The sequence below is a fragment of the Protomyctophum parallelum genome, assembly GCF_964188405.1.
Source record: "Protomyctophum parallelum genome assembly, chromosome: 19".
Classification (NCBI taxonomy): Eukaryota; Metazoa; Chordata; class Actinopteri; order Myctophiformes; family Myctophidae; genus Protomyctophum; species Protomyctophum parallelum.
The window spans coordinates 13,492,018-13,509,671 of NC_139717.1; the positions used below are offsets into that span (position 1 = coordinate 13,492,018).

General features: G+C 47.1%; 1 protein-coding gene across 5 annotated transcripts in view; it reads right to left on the bottom strand.

The window, feature by feature from the left end:
- The window catches only part of arid1b (AT-rich interactive domain 1B), a 72,879-nt gene that overhangs the window by 28,650 nt on the left and 26,575 nt on the right, over positions 1-17,654 (bottom strand). For 4 of the 5 annotated variants that reach the window (XM_083790346.1, XM_083790347.1, XM_083790345.1 and 1 more), the window contains 4 exons: positions 13,665-13,944; positions 11,809-11,895; positions 6,068-6,247; positions 695-1,094 (listed from right to left, as the gene is read on the bottom strand). In XM_083790346.1, the coding sequence (XP_083646472.1) occupies positions 695-1,094; positions 6,068-6,247; positions 11,809-11,895; positions 13,665-13,944 (947 nt within the window). The remainder of the gene's footprint in view (positions 1-694; positions 1,095-6,067; positions 6,248-11,808; positions 11,896-13,664; positions 13,945-17,654) is intronic. The other variant, XM_083790344.1, reaches the window with a different exon arrangement.

The following is a 17,654-nucleotide window of genomic DNA, read 5'->3' on the forward strand; positions in this document are numbered from 1 at the left end:
GGGGGAGGGGGAGGGGAGGGGGTGAGGGGGAGGGATGTCGGGAGGAGGGTGTGCAAAAAGTGAAACAAAAATTGTAATCGCTTTTCAATCTTAACTCTTCAATGAATACGATATGTAAGTATCGGGTGGAAAACTCATGTCCAAAACTGTTTTCAAGGTTCAAAAAAAAAAAGAAAAAAGAAAAACAACAGATATACAAGCTACAAATGTGTCACAGCTGGTTTCAAGCTTGTGGATCTGGTACTTTTGATGCACTTGTGTGACGCTGCAGTATGATCAGGTAGGGCTTTAATTTACGGGGGAAAAAAAGTTAGAACAGTGGTTCCCAAACTGTGGTGCGCGAGTGCCTTCTAGGGGGTGTGCGACATGAAAAGGCTAATGGTGGTGCCATGGTTTTATATTAAATGTATTGACATATGATGCCAATATATGGCAGTATATGCAGAATATAGCCTATGCTGCATACAGTATATGCCATATTCAGGTTCATATATGTGGATAAATAGGAAATATATGTCTCTAATTATATAGCTTATGCAATTTATATTTCCATGTAGGGGGTGCGTCAGCTAGGTAACAGGGGGTGCATGTCCAAAAAGGTTTGGGAACCGCTGAGTTAGAATATGGAGATAAGAGGTTTCTGCCCGACAGTAACCATACATATTTGAAAGCGACGGTCCAAACATAACCTCACCTGGCCTGCAGGGAAGAGGAAGTGGACGAAGAGTTATTGACCCCTGGCATGGCGTTGTTGGTGGAGCCCGACTCGGGAGGCTTGCGACCGGTGGCGTTGGGCGCCGGAGGCCTCATGCCCTGGCCCGCGGACTGAGGCATACCGGGGGAGGTGGGCGCCACGGTGGTACTGGGTCCTCCTCCTCCGCCGGGGTACGGGCGCCCGGCCGCCCCGCCAGCTCCGGGACCCGGACCCAGTCCTCGGCCCCCCGGCGTGGAGCCGCAGGGCTGCCCGGGCCCCTGGCCATGCATGGGGCTCCCGGCGTTCATGCCCAGGCTGTTGGCCACGCCGGGGGCTCCCGGACCGCTACTGTAGTTGGCACTGGGGGCCCCGCCGTAGTGAGGCGGGCGGGGGTAGTTACCTGGAGGAGAGGGCATGAGATGGGGATTAGGGGGAGGGTTAGGAGAGGTGACGGTGACCCATGTTGGTGTAAGACACAATTATTTTCCAGTTTCCAGTCAGTGTTTTATTCCTGAGCAGCATTACTGATAACAATGACTGGTGGTAGAGTAGATGGAGACGCCAAGAATATCAACAGGGTATTATCAGTATCACCTGATGAAATTTGGCACAGGTTCCAAAAACAATGTCTTTGGTCACTACAAACCTAACCCCCATGTACTTCAGTTGACCAGGGTCCCCTAAGGTCTAGACGTGATGCCCTCCTTTGTCTATAGCATATCACTTTGTGTCATGTAGCCGATCTACAAGCTCTTTTAGATCTGCTTCGACAAATGTTTGCCTATTTTTTATGTCGTGCCCAGAAGAATAGAGAGACTAGGATTCATGTGGTTTGACATACTAGCTAGAATCGCAGTTCAAGGTGGTTTCAAGACAAACAAACAAAAAAAGTCTCTGTCGTTCTTTCGGTCACCCTTACAACACACCCCCAACCCTCTCTCCCGCCTTCCAGTCGCCGATAGCTAGAACTGAAGCTATGCCAGCCTCTGTTTTACGCATAATTACCACTCTGATTTCCCATCCTGTCTCGCTGCAGCAGCAGCAGCTGCTAGCCTGGGAGAGATGTGCGCAGCCTGAGTGAGTATTGCCTCATGTTGTTCTGCTGCTCGCACTCCCTGGGGAGTATAGCAGCCCCACATCTCGCTCCGTGTTGCACAGTCAAAATCTACCGGTTGCTGTTAGAATTTGGCTTCTGAAGCATGTAGTAGTTGCCCCACACAATTATGGACACACAAAATACACACACACACACACACAGTCACGCATCACCACTAGATATGATTATTGGTATAATTAAGTACCGTGTCTGCAATTCTGAGCAGGCTGTTTTAAGGTGGCAGTGTGAAACACGGCCTTAGGCTATGTTTGTTGGTACGGTTTGATTTCTGGACAGCAATGCAGGCTGTTTTGTCAGCTGAGCTCCCCCCCCCCCCCCCCCCCCGTTGGTCTTCTGTTGCTGAGGTAGACCGTAAGGGCATTATATGTAATATTGCGGGCAAAGTGGAAGTGCAGACGCCAGACGGTGTTGGATTACATTGGATGTAGTGTGGTGGTCGACGAGAGATTTGACCACTACTGAGAAAATAATTCGTGCTCGGTAAGGTCTCACAGAGAGAGTCTAATTCAACCAAAACATGATGTTTTTTGCCCCAGTCAGTCTACATCGAATCGAACACAAACCGTACATTTTCAACAAAGGCAGCGATGTGACTTTTGCCACTGACAGTGTTGTTTCGGTGTCGTTTTTTTCTCCGTGAATAAGAGAGAGATGACGTAGAGCAAGGATAGAGAGATGTAGGGAAAGTACATTGAGAGGGAGCATCATTGCAGTTCTAGGAGAGCCCCGCTGTGATTTGTCAGTAGAGCCACCAAGCAGGGTTGAAAACGCAGAGGTGAAAGCAGTGGCATTACTGGCATATCACGGCCACAAAGCTCAGGCGTGACAGAACTTCCGCATACTCCACCAGAACTGCATGCAAAGCTGTGATAAAATTTGCGTCATGCTTATTTGCATTGTGGGCGTGGAATTCTCTAGAATGTAATAATAGATGGAGGAAAGCAACTCACACTCACACTACCACTCCCATTACACTAAAACTGACAATTAAGACAATGGCTGCCAGCATCTTGGAAGCAGGAGTGGGGGAGACGTCCGGGCCAGGTACACACTTATCCATCGCTACATCGGGCATCAATAGGTTACGGGTGGTCCCTGCTGATCCGCCTACACGCGGGGGTCAGCTGCTTCAACTCATCCATGATTGATATAAAGTGGGTCTTGGCAGACAACGCAGCATGCAAGTACGGCGAGGCTGTGCAGACTGCTGAACATATAATTACCACCTGCCCCCTATATATCAGAAGTCAGCCTCTTCTCCACCGAGGAGCAGAGACGAGGGCATGGCTACGCAACACTGAAGTAGTAAGAAGAATAGATACGTTTTCCAGTTCCATTTTCAGATGTGTAGGCTACTACAGTATATGTAGGTGGATTCAAGCCAGTTAAGTCTAACAATGGCATGGCTACCCTGTGCAAATGAAAAAGTACTTAGTCAAGTTACAGTAATTAGCCGCAGAGTCTCGTTTAATGGAGAGAGTGTCACTCCCATTTATGTATTATGTTAAGCCAATACCTCGACTCTGGCCGTTTCAGTGCAAACATTGATTTCAGCTCATTTCAACAAAACCACTATATGGTAGGAGGTCCATTTCTTTCTTCTTTTTTTTACAACCCCAGATGGTGCATCTAATCTCAATGGCCCAGTGTTCTTCTCTTAACATTTTAAATTACACATAACAGATAGTTACATCAGATCCTGCGTGCTTCCCATCATGCTTTGCACCAGCTTGTTGCTAGCAGGTGTGAGCAGTGAATTGCCTCATGTCCCCATGCCCCACAACGCGTACCACCAGCCCATCCCCAGCACCGTCCACAATGCCCCACAACGTGTACCACCAGCCCATCCCCAGCACCACAATGCCCCACAACGCGTACCACCAACCCATCCCCAGCACCACAATGCCCCACAACGCGTACCACCAACCCATCCCCAGCACCACAATGCCCCACAACGCGTACCACCAACCCATCCCCAGCACCACAATGCCCCACAACGTGTACCACCAGCCCATCCCCAGCACCGTCCACAATGCCCCACAACGTGTACCACCAGCCCATCCCCAGCACCACAATGCCCCACAACGCGTACCACCAACCCATCCCCAGCACCACAATGCCCCACAACGCGTACCACCAACCCATCCCCAGCACCACAATGCCCCACAACGCGTACCACCAGCCCATCCCCAGCACCACAATGCCCCACAACGCGTACCACCAACCCATCCCCAGCACCACAATGCCCCACAACGCGTACCACCAGCCCATCCCCAGCACCGTCCACAATGCCCCACAACGCGTACCACCAACCCATCCCCAGCACCACAATGCCCCACAACGCGTACCACCAGCCCATCCCCAGCACCGTCCACAATGCCCCACAACGCGTACCACCAGCCCATCCCCATGCCCCACAACGTGTACCACCAACCCATCCCCAGCACCACAATGCCCCACAACGCGTACCACCAACCCATCCCCAGCACCACAATGCCCCACAACGCGTACCACCAACCCATCCCCAGCACCGTCCACAATGCCCCACAACGCGTACCACCAACCCATCCCCAGCACCACAATGCCCCACAACGCGTACCACCAACCCATCCCCAGCACCACAATGCCCCACAACGCGTACCACCAGCCCATCCCCAGCACCACAATGCCCCACAACGCGTACCACCAACCCATCCCCAGCACCACAATGCCCCACAACGCGTACCACCAGCCCATCCCCAGCACCGTCCACAATGCCCCACAACATGTACCACCAGCCCATCCCCAGCACCAAAATGCCCCACAACGCGTACCACCAGCCCATCCCCAGCACCAAAATGCCCCACAACGTGTACCACCAGCCCATCCCCAGCACCAAAATGCCCCACAACGCGTACCACCAGCCCATCCCCAGCACCACAATGCCCCACAACATGTACCACCAACCCATCCCCAGCACCACAATGCCCCACAACATGTACCACCAGCCCATCCCCAGCACCACAATGCCCCACAACGTGTACCACCAGCCCATCCCCAGCACCACAATGCCCCACAACGTGTACCACCAACCCATCCCCAGCACCACAATGCCCCACAACGTGTACCACCAGAGCATCCCCAGCACCACAATGCCCCACAACGTGTACCACCAGCCCATCCCCAGCACCACAATGCCCCACAACGCGTACCACCAACCCATCCCCAGCACCACAATGCCCCACAACGCGTACCACCAGCCCATCCCCAGCACCACAATGCCCCACAACATGTACCACCAGCCCATCCCCAGCACCACAATGCCCCACAACGTTGCATGCTAAAAATGGCAATTACAAAATTACAGTCCTACACTTTTTTTCCCCCCCAAGCACAGTAATGCAAACGTGAGAGTGCGTGTGTGTGTGTGTGTGTGCGCGCCGATGGCGTTGGGCACGTGCGCGCGTGTGTGTGTGTGCACGTGCGTTGTGCATGGCAGGCCTCAGTTCTCAGCAGCAGGCAATGCTCAGTCAGTATACCCGGGCATTCATCATAGCCGCACCAGCCCGGCACGCAAAAGCACACAAGATGGATTACCATAACAACCAAGTGAAAGTGAAGCCCAATTCCGACGAGCGTGCACATGCGCTCATGCACGCGCACACACACAGTTGGTTCTTGCCGTCAGCTGAAACAACAGTGCATTGTTGATGAATGGAGAGATCCTGGCTGTCGGCTCGGCTCCATTAGTTCAGAGCTCTGAGTCATGGACAAGGTCTCATAGAGGAGGCTGCATGGAGCTCTCTGCCTCCTGCTCTGATGAAGACCTGTCCACAACTGGTCTGAATCCTCCGACAGACATTAGGTGGAGAAGCTTGAGTAGTTAGTATCCAGTAGAAGACTGTGATATATACATCTCCGTGTGGGGGTCCCCGGAAGTTCGAGGGGACCCCTGAGAAATGACAATGTTACCGTGTGGGGGTCCCCAGAGGGTCCCTCTACTGTACTGTCACTGTACTGTACTGTACTGTACTGTACCACCCGAAATCATAGTTAATAGGTTTAGTTAATATGTGTTAGGCTGCACAACAGTGACACTTGGTGGTGAAAACCAACCAAACACAATTTTCGTGCTCGGACACAGCCAGCCAGCCAGGGACCCAGGGACACACAAAGCTGTCTATAGGAGTGGTTGCACCACTCAAAAACAAAGATTCTACTAATTAACCCCTGAGCATTACATTTCGTGATTACATTCCACCTCCTCCGAGCCTTACCCGGGGGTCCGTACTGTCCGACTTGGGGCCCGTACGGAGGTCCTCCCTGCTGGTAGGAGGCCTGCTGGTGCATGGGTCCCCCCGGAGTATGGTGAGGAGACATGGGGGGTCCGGACGACTGGGGGCCAAACTGGGGCCCTGCTGGGGCGTTTCGCTGGATGGGAGTGGGAGGGAAGCCTGCTGAAAAAGAAAATACAGGAAAAAAAAAACATACCAGATCAGCTGTGTTGTGTGTGTTCAGGACGGGAACATGTGTGTGTGTGCGCGTGCGTGTCCAACAATGGAAATCACATTTCATTATACCCGCAACAACGGATATGCTGTAATCGCCAGCATCCGTTTGTCTGCGTGCCTGTTACAGCCTGGCCTCAGTCTTATTTGCCCGACTGACAGGCTGTACGTTAGACCTTTTTTTAGGACTCGAACTTCGGCAGGAATTTTCGAGCGAACATCCGGACCATTTGTTTCTAATCAATTAAAAAAATAACCATTGAGATATCCGTCTCGATCAGAGCGCAGCGCGTCTCCCCCGCTCTTTATCAATCTCTCTCGTCTCTCCCAACACACACACACACACACAAGTCACTCACTGGCTCTACGAAAACAGCTGATCTGCGAGCCGACAGCATAGCTTGCTCGTTAGCTGTCACTCGTTGTGTATGAATGCGGCTTCAGAAGCGCATTGAAGTGGGCACAGGACAAAAGCAGAACCTCCGTGACCGTTTTGCTTAACAATGATCAGAGTTCACTCCTTTTTGGCAATAGGCTATGTGATGCTAGAGAGCATATGCTAATATATTATGGCTGCTAGTAAGAACGGTTCCCCCTATCAGCGATCATCCTGGCGTGTGTGAGTGAGTGAGTGAGTGAGTGAGTGAGTGAGTGAGTGAGAGAGAGAGAGCGAGAGAGAGAGAGACGCGTCAGATATTCCAATCAATGGAACTCTTTTGTTCTCGCAGAACAAGGTGACAGGAATGCACTAGAAGTTAATAAAAAAGGAAAAGAATAATATTTTTATAATATATATAATATATTTATAATATTATTATTTATTTATATAAAACGAATGGTTCAAGCCCATTAATTAAGATTCGAGTGCCAACCCTAACGAGCGAACATTCGAACCTTGAATGTTTGGGGACAGCCTTACTGGCCACTGATACAATCCCGGTTTTCAAAGAGTCCTAGATTACCAATTAGCCTATCGATGTTTTGACTGATATTTTGTCAATATATTTTATACCTTTAGATTATTATTATTGGTTTTTCTTCATTTATTGATGGTACACACTACACAGTGACATATGCTTATATATAGCATGTGTTGTGGGTGTAGCATCTCTATAGCTTAAGTTATAAGTCATCACATTCGCCTGATTTTCAACACAAAAATTGAAAATCATTCTTTTCGGCAAGTGACGCCATCATCTTGCGAGTCTAACTTGGGGCGTACGAGTGCATTTTCAGTTCCAGATGTTTGTGGTCTTATCTGATGAAGGCGTCCTATTCTCATTCATCTGAGCTGAGCCGATGTGACAGCAGACCATACATCACCACAGACTATAATGGAGAGACTGCTGTCTATTGGAATGTGGAATCATTATTACATGTGATAAAAATAATACGAAGCGCGGCCCTATTACACTGAAGCTGCTCTCCACGTCAGGCATTCTTACTCTTGAACCCGCTTTTCCCCCATAAGCAGTTCTACCCTGGTGTTCCTAGTTACCACACGCTAGGTGGAACTGTTCAAAAATAGCCTCTACTAACTCGTTGTGAGCTTGTAGATCACTTAACCAATTAAAACCGAGAAAGCATCCGTGTCATTAGAGATTTTAGTGTTGGCTGTTCGAAAATAGCAGATATACAAGCTGCACTGCGAGTTTGTACATCTGCTATTTTTTAAAGTGTGATAATTACCAAATGAAAAGGCATTTGTAGTATCGGTCTCAGGTCTTAATAGTAAACTATATGTACTTCAATGTATGTCAAATAGCTAAAACAGACAATCTAAATCTAAAACAGGTTTAGATTGGCCGTTTTTGCAGAATGTTCTATTTATGCCAAAACCTTTGGCAGATTTTGTTTTTCTCAATCATGTTGTACTCCTTCAAAAAGAGTTTGCTCTCCCTGAATAAATATTATATAATGTTGTTCTATTCTTCTTCTATTTTGGGCTACCATGACATGGTCAGAATGGGAACGCCACGGTGCATGTGGTTCCGTGGTTAAGTGAGCCGTCTGCCCATTGTCTGCTCGTATTACTCCATGGCCACACACCAAAGCCACTCGGGACGAGAGAGAGAGTATCAATTAAATGCCTAAAATATAAACATACGTGTCACAGCCAGGTGCAATCAAAAAGTGATTCACGTTGACTTAAATCCAGATACCAAGAACGACCGCCTGCTTTCACAGAGGAAAATGAGCCTTGTCCAACAGGCTAGCTGGCTGGATATGTGCTATTAGTCATAGTGCTCTCTCGACAGCGAACACTGGGACGTCACAGAGGTAGTGACAGACACTACAGACAGGACCTGATGTCACACACTAGCCATGTGAGACACAAAGCCAGGCCTCCAGCAGGACAAGCTCCTCCCTGCCTGCGTGATAATAATATCTGGGATTTATATAGCGCTTTTCAAAAGTACTCAAAGGCGCTTTACATGTGAGGGGGCCAGGGTAGAGAACATAGAAAAGGACGACTTTGTTAGGAATGGAAATGAATAAAAGATACAAATTAAAAGTAATAAAAACACTACAAGTAACAAGTTGAAGTCACGTGTGTATTCCAATCCAGAGGGAGGGGGCAGCCACAGAGAAAGCCCCGTCACCCCCGGTTTTGCGCTTGCTCTTTTTGGGGACCTCAGCGTCACTGGACCTGAGGGACCTGAGGGAATGGGATAAGACATGTAGGTGGACCCCAGTGTCACTGGACCTGAGGGAATGGGATAAGACATGTAGGTGGACATCAGCGTCACTGGACCTGAGGGAATGGGATAAGACATGTAGGTGGACCTCAGCGTCACTGGACCTGAGGGAATGGGATAAGACATGTAGGTGGACCTGAGGGAATGGGATAACACATGTACAGTAGGTGGGTGGTATGTAAGTGACTCTTTGACGGCAGCCAACTCCTTCAACACTAGTGTGTCATGTCAACCAACTCCTCCAGATTGTGTGTACTACTTAAGACGTGTGTAATGAATCAACTTGGATGTTGTGCAACCATCTCTTTCACAGTGTGTATCCATCTCCTTGATGGTGTGTAACTAAGTCCTGGACGGTGTTAAATTAACATAGATGGTTTGTAAGGTCTGTAACTAACTCTCGCGTAGAGATTACTAGCAATCTCTGAATGCTATACAGTCTGTAACTAACTAACTTAGACGAGCTTAGACGAACACAGTATTTGCGTGCATGTGCACGCGAGTCATGATGAACGAGTATTGGCCGATCGAGCTGCAGTACCTATTATGGCCAGCATGTCCATTTAGCCATTGCCCTGTATCTCAAATACATATTTGATTAAGGAATATAATATGGCTTTTGTATTCTTTCTGTATATAAGCAAAATGTCGATTTTCTATTTTAGACATTGAGGGAAATTAAGATTGTCAGATAAAAAAGGGAAAAAAAGGAGCGCCGCTTATCAACTAACCGGTTAATCGATCAATAAGTTATCAATTATCAATGAAGTAATGAATTCCCATCCCTAGTAGCTACAGTAACTTAAGACGGGGTGTTAACTAACTTAGATGTGAGTAACTAACTTAGACAAGCTGTTCCCCAGTTTCCCCAGGATAAGTAAAGCTTGAAATGGGTCATTCTCGTTGTGAAAGAATACTGCTTAAATCTGCTCTAATCCGAGACCGCCTTGGAAACATGAACGAGCAAAGTCAATATTAATGCTCTCTCTCCCTTCCCTCGACCGCCCATGTCCAGGTGGTGCTGTCTGGCCTAAAGCTGGAGGGAAGGTTTCTCTGGGTAGGGGAGCTGGTGCCGACAGCTGGACAGGGGTATCAAGGCCAGGCAGCAGATCTGGAGGCAATCTGTCACACAGCCTGTATTGTGAGGCTATGGAAACCACCAGTGGTGGAAAGTAACCAAGTACATTTACTTAAGGTACTGTACTTAAATATAATGTTGAAGCATTTGTGCTTTACTTGAGTAGTTCCAATTTTCATTTTACTTCTACTCCACTACATTTCAGAGGCAAATATTTTACTTTTACTCCACTGCAATTATTTTGAAAGCTTTAGTTATTAGTTACTTTGTAGATTGTAATTATTACCAGTAAGACGCCAGAGGGCGAGAAGCGACCTCGCCCTAAAGGGCATCCGTCTGGGTGACAGCAGACTGCTGGTCAGATCAATATATGGAATGAATTCTGTACTGGCCATATATGGAGCATGTCTTCAGTGTACAGGGTTTGATGAGGTCAGATCAACATATGGAATGTCAGAACAGGTCAGCTCCATACATGGAGATCCAAGGGTTTGAGGTTGGCGATCAGATGTAGAGTTGCTGGCCAATATTGATGACATCAATCGCCATCCCTGATGATGTCACAAATATAGTACTAGTATATAGTAGCCTGAGGCAGCTTGATGTTCAAGTACACCCCCTGGACATGACGCTAGTATGTCACAAAGCATGACCGTATATGGTCATGCCTGGGGTGATCAAACAACACACTGACAGGAAATGCACGATTCCATAATAAATGACAACAAAACATACATTAACCACTTCAGCCCTATATACATTTCGGGTATTTTCAAAGGATTTGTATACATTTGAAAACTTGCGAGATGGAACATTCTGCATAATGACTACTTTTACTTTTGGTAAGTTCACTCAAGTGCATTTTGAATTCCGGACATTTACTTGTAACGGAGTAGTGCTATATTGCTGAATTGATATGTTTACTTAAGTAAAACAAGTACTTTTTCCAACACTGGAGACCACATGCATGCACACATGCATGCACACACAAGCGCACACACACACTACAGCCTATGAAAAACAGCTGAGGAGAAGCACCCACCAGTTGACTCTCTCATACATACATCCACGCACCGATTCGGAGAAAGGCCTGCGAGTGTCTGATTCCATAAAATCCACCCGGCCAACAAATCGTTGACAAACATGTGCTTTTCGTCAACGGCATACAAAAGTGATTATGAGGTAATTTATGAGGTCAGTTCAGGGGCAACGTTGTTGCCCTTAGACACTTAAACGTAACAACTTAAACCCTATATACCTCATTGACCTAGGTCGCCCAGGGGTCTTGTACTTGGGCCCCTCCTGTTTTTCCTTCTACTCCAAATCTCTTCGCTGACTCTACTCCGTCTTTCAACGCAATTGGGGGTCGATCGCGGTGAAGGATAATATTCAAAGGTTAGTGAAAACGTTCTTTTTGGCAACTGAATGGCTTGAAATGGAAATTACATAGTAGTTTACATAGTACATATAGTAGGCCTACATGGATAAACTTTCCTTAATGATTATATTTGGTTTTAGTATTTATTTATGTATTTTCTCTATTATTATTATTATTGTAGGGGTCAATTTCTATTGGGCGTGGGGAGGGGGGCAGAGTTGAGGTCACCGAGACATGGCCAAAGGATTTCCGGGGGTCCCCAGCCAAAAACGTTGAGAACCCTTGGCTTAGACGATGTTCTAACTCTGGCAGTCAATGCATTCCAGTTTGACTGTGTGGAGGAGGGTGGGCCTACCTCTGTCCTGGGCCATGGGGGACTGTCCCAGGGAGGCATGGGACACATCAGACACACTGCCCGGGGTCTGGGGAGCCATCTGGGACCCTGCATGGGAGAGGAGGCTTAGTGTTAACATCATACAGCACAGAGAGAGAGAGAGACAGAGGTTCTCGGTTGATAGTCCCTTTATCTCATCATTATAGACTCAGACGCAAGAGCATTAACGTGTGTGTGTGTGTGTGTGTGTGTGTGTGTGTGTGTGTGTGTGTGTGTGTGTGTGTGTGTACCAAACAGTCATTAAAACTAGTGTATATCTAAGCTCTGTCTGCAGTAGTTTTGTCAGCTTTTCTGCTTTAGATACAATTACCCTCCTGTAGTCACATATATATACACAAACAGCTGCCTCTGTGTGACATTGTCTGGGGAGGGACAGGGGGCATGACAAGGTTTTTCGTTTATTATAGTTTCCTAGTTGGTTGTCCAAAGAAACGGTGTCTCTCCTGAGGGAGATAATGAGATTGGTTTAAGGTCTCTCACACACATATATGGGCATTGCGCACACATACAGAAATGTATTGTCACCGTCGAGTTTGTATATCCACATGTATTGGTGTAATTTAATGCCCTACTTCGTCGTACAACAATGTCGCACAAAAGTAGCGAAAATAGCTGATGTATAAGCTCACAACGGGTTGTGTCTCAATGCTTTGTGAGCTTGAAGATCTGGCTCTTTTTTTTTTCTTTACACCATTGCCATAGATCTACGGTAAATGAAATGAATACGGCTCCCTGCCATTGCCGTAGATGTACGGCAATTAGTCTTTTATAGTGGTTATGAATATGATCGATCGAGTTGTGATGTTGCTTACATTATCCGGTCACAGGTTTTGGCTCCTTCAAAATAAGGGTAAAATGGGGAACATCCTGGCAGTCAATTTCCCAGAAACCGTTTCCTGGGGGCGCCCGCTGGCCAAGTGGTCCAGGCGCATGCCACATAAAGGCTTTGGCCTGACAGCGTGTCGAGTGTTCAATTCCCGTTCATGACGACCTTTGCTGCATGTCTCTCCCTCTCGCTCTTTCCTGTCTATCTTCACTTGATACTATCAATGAAGGTAGAAAAGCCACAAAAAATAGAAACCCTTTCCTCGCATTCACAATGTCTACTATACTTGATTACTTGTGGGGACATTTGGCCCTAAAAAGTGAAGTGTTCACACACACACACACACACCCAGTGGGACAGCAGTGAAGCCATTAGTGTGACACCGCCAGCATAATACCCCGTGGAGACGACCTCAGGGTTCCACAGCATCAGCGTTTGATGCACAGCATCCATACATCCTCTCACTGTGAGCCTCCTGCCTGGCTCTCATTAGAAGGCTACAAATACACACCCGGGGGATGATGGGAGATGTGCGCCGCCTGACTGACAGGCTGGCTCCAACGAAAACAAAGGCAGCGTCGAGGCCAATGTATAGGATGTGTGCGCGTGCGCGCGTGCGTGTGTGCGTGTGTCAGCGTGAGAAATGTAGAGAGGCAAACGGCAAGAATAGCTGTGCCAGGACTCCAGGAGGTAAAATAATATTACCTCCCAAGTTCCCAACATTTCTTGTCAGAAATGGATTTTGCTGGTGTAAACTGTCTCTCAGATGCCAAAAAACTAAAAAGAGGTTCAAGCAAATGAATCATTTAAATTAATATATACATGCACACTAATGATAAATGTATGATAATAAATGTCCCTCATTCAAACTATCTGTACATTTTAGACTAGACACTAGAGGACACAAATCTCTTGTCACAAGTGTCAACAAAGAGGTATATCACTTTAAAATACTTTTGTGCGTGCGTACGTGCGTGCGTGCGTCTCCTACCAGTGGATATGGCAGGCGATATGGGTCCGGAGCGCGACTGCCCCGAGGCGACGGGAGACCCCACGGAGGAGAGTGGCGAGGGGGCGGGGCCTGGCGGGGCGGGGAGGCGGGGCGAGACGTGGGGGGAGAAGGGCGAGGGGGCGGGGTTACTCTGCTCCCCCTGGCTCCCCGGCCCGGAGGACGACGATGACGAGGACGAGGAGGCGGCGGCGGCGGCAGCGGCATTGCTGGCCGCCGCCTCCGTGCCGGTGGGGAGGTCGTCGATGGAGCCCGACAGGTCCTGCAGAGGATTAGACAGACACACGTTCATATAGACGCTTTAGAGCAGTCGTTCTCAAACTTGTTCATGTCAAGGACCCCCAAATTGACACTTATTAGCCCGCGGACCCCCATTTAAAAAGATATGCCATAAGAGATTTTTTTTTCCAAGGCTCCAGCAGTGATTCTCAACCATTTTAATTTCATGGACAAACATTTTGACCTGCATTAGTCTACGGACACCCATTTAATAGCATTTCTATCTCTGGGACCCCAATTTATATTGTAAAATCAATGTTAATTTAACTCAGAGTGAACAAATGGAACTAAATGGACCAGTTATGGTCTATTTGGTTCCACCTCTAAGGGTCCATTTTGAGAATCACTGCACTGCCCTAGATTAGGTATCTAATTTAATGTTATTAAAAAGTGAATAGCTTATCCATATTAAGCAAACCAGCTAGAAGCTAACTCTGTACAATAACAGAGAGAGAATACAGCGAGGTTTTAACCACTGCCCTGCCGTCGCCATTTCTAGCATGGCAGTTCCCCTCCCCAAATACAAAATAAAACCACAAATACCAAGGCAAGCAGATTTACAAGCTCACAAGCTTTCAATTTATGCCGCAAAATACCACTCGATTTTGTTGCCCGGAGGTAAGATTTAGGCACCACCCGTGTCTGTGATGATTTCATTTGGTGGTTTAGAGTTAGTAAGTGCTGCCTCGGGGAATAGGGCAATACAAATTAAATACCTTAATTAAGATGCACAATGATGTTGAATACCGTCAATGGACATTAAAACAACAGTTATTAATTTGATTTGCTGCAGCTGCACCGCTTACATCATCACAGTGGACTACAGGTCAGAACCTGCCACGTACAGTACTTATTATCTAGCGTCGAACCTTTGCAGGAAAACACACCTGATATGCATTAACACCGTTTCCAAAATATAGTGAGGAGGGAGAGACACATTAGGGTTTATAGGGAGATAAGAGACTACAATCCTCCATGTCTGTCTGTCAGCAGAGTTGGATGTGAAGTCTCCCCCACACTCATCTTGCTAGCGCTGCATTTCCCAACAGCCCCTGGGTGAGACCGACACACACACACACACACACACACACACACACACACACACACAGAAACAAGCAAACAGGGGCAGCAATGGCTCAGGGGTAGAGTAGCGTCCCCGTCCGATACCGGGCTCAAAGTGTCCTTGAGCAAGACGCTGAACCCTTAATTGCTCCCGATGAGCAGGTCGGTGCCTCGCATGGTTTCCTCCGCCATCGGTATATGAACGGACCGCACGATCGACGTGAAGAGCCTTGGAAGGCGCTTTATGAACGCACCATACGGCCTGGGCCATGGCTCAGCGGTCCAGGCACCATACGGCCTGGGCCGTGGCTCAGCGGTCCAGGCACCTGTCCCTCTATAAAAATATAAAATAAAGGCAAAATCCGCAAAAAAGAAAATACATTAAAAAAATGCACCGTACATTTAACCAGGTTTATGAAAACCAGTCTAAAAGAAGCAACCAGGTCACATGATCACCTTAAACCTGTACACATGGGCTACTGCGACGGGTTGAGAGAGTGTAGATCTGCAGTTTTCAAAAGAATCTTGAACAACATTTGGAAGAGAAAAAAACAACCACAAAGTCGCTTATAATAAGCAGACATGGCTTGGCAACACTGGCTCAGACATTGTGTGTGTGTGTAGCGTGAATTCCGTTTGTGGTGTCCGAGCATAGGCATGGCTGAGGCATGGCAACACGTACCCCGCCTGCCTGTGATTGCCAGCTACTGACACTGCCCGTCTTGACTGTCCTCCGAGACGGTTACTCCGTGGTGAGATTGAGAAATAAATAATAGGCTACAATAGAATGACAGCTTGACACGCGTGACAGAATGCAGCCTTGTAACTCATTTGTAAGTTTCATTTTTGTAGAAGAGGCAAACGTATTGTTTATGCCGTTTGCTTTGATAGTGTTGATTATCATGTATTAATCTAATTATAGTAAACTAATACTATTACACTAAAAAGGATAAAGATGAAGGGAAAATAGACCAATGTTTCAAGTTTACACATACAAACAAATTACAAACAAATTACACAACACAAACACTTTATTTTAGAAAACAACCCAAATCAAATCATATTATGGTGTGCATGTTCAATAAATTATTCCATCAAAGCAAACGGCATAAACAATATTAGTTTGCCTCTTCTACAAAAATAAAACGTACAAGTTAGCGTTCTCTCTCTTGTATCATACCATACTACTTGTATTATTTCCCACCACGGAGTAACCTCGCAGATCAGACTATATCCAGGCATCCTGCATATCCACCTCGGAGGACAGTGTCGGTAGGCCAATCACACGCCAATCACACGTTTTGGACATACATGGTTTCTGCATGAAAGCGACAACATGTATGCATTAAGAGAGAGAGAGAGAGTGTGTGTGTGTGTGTGTGTGTGTGTGTGTGTGTGTGTGTGTGTGTGTGTGTGTGTGTGTGTGTGTGTGTGTGTGTGTGTGTGTGTGTGTGTGTGTGTGTGTGTGTGTGTGTGTGGGGGGGGGGAGGGCTTATTAATTACTCCTTGATTACCCTTACTGTGTAAATTGGCTGCAAGGAGGCACAGGATTTATCCTTCATGCTTCCCCTCACACGGTGTGCGTGCGTGTAGTGTACTACTGTAGGAATCGGTGTGTGTGTAAAAGTCCTTAAATGACCAATCAGGTCATAAACTTCTTTCCATTAATTCAACATCGGCTCTCGGCTCTTAACGACGGCGACGGTAATTATGACCATTAATCACACGCACCGCATGGACAAACTTCACAGGTCTGTGTGTGTGTGTGTGTGTGTGTGTGTGTGTGTGTGTGTGTAGTGCCTTTGAAGGGGTGCAAGAGACTTGGAGTGTTACTTAGTTGTGCTTTGGCATCACGTGCCGAAATAAAGCGATTTACACACTCGCGACGCACTGAGCTTGTAGAATGGCAAATTTTCGGTGCTTCGACACCCATGCAACTCGGTACAACTCAGGTTTTCTGTGTCAGACTGGATGAGTTCAGCTTGAACGGAGAAGACAAAAGAACTCCACAAGCGTTATCTGAGCAAGATAACATAGGAATCATTAAGGAACCAGATTCTTTCGAATCTAGAGAGCTTCCCGATCATTGCATTGCGGTTGACTTTGACTCAATCAAATTGGAGTGTTCTGTTCACACAGGCACACAAAATAAAATGCCGTTTTGCCGCCAAGAACCCAACGTCACACTTGGCTTGTTGTGCTGCACGCAGGCTGGCCAGCCTAACTAGATGAAATGTTGACACATCATGGCTTGCATTAGTGAGCAGTGCTTTTCTGAGCTTTTGTGCCTAAGGCACACCAAAGGGTAAAGTCAAAATATCAAGGCACACGCCTGCATTCATTATAGCCATGCAAAGTGGCTTTTAGGCTCACTTATATATCTTCACAAGTTCTCAAAAATTTAAAGAATACCGCTCACACTGCGTTGCGTTTCGCTAGTTTATTTTATTAAATAATTATTTTTCATATTTTCACAAATAAAGGCATGCTCAAAATAGGAATGCCAGCTATAAAGTAGTTAAATGGTAAATTTATATAACGCCTTTATCCAAGGCGCTTTACATAGATTGGGTGAATGTATCACCCATTCACACACACACACATTCATACAACGATGGCAGCGGAAACCAT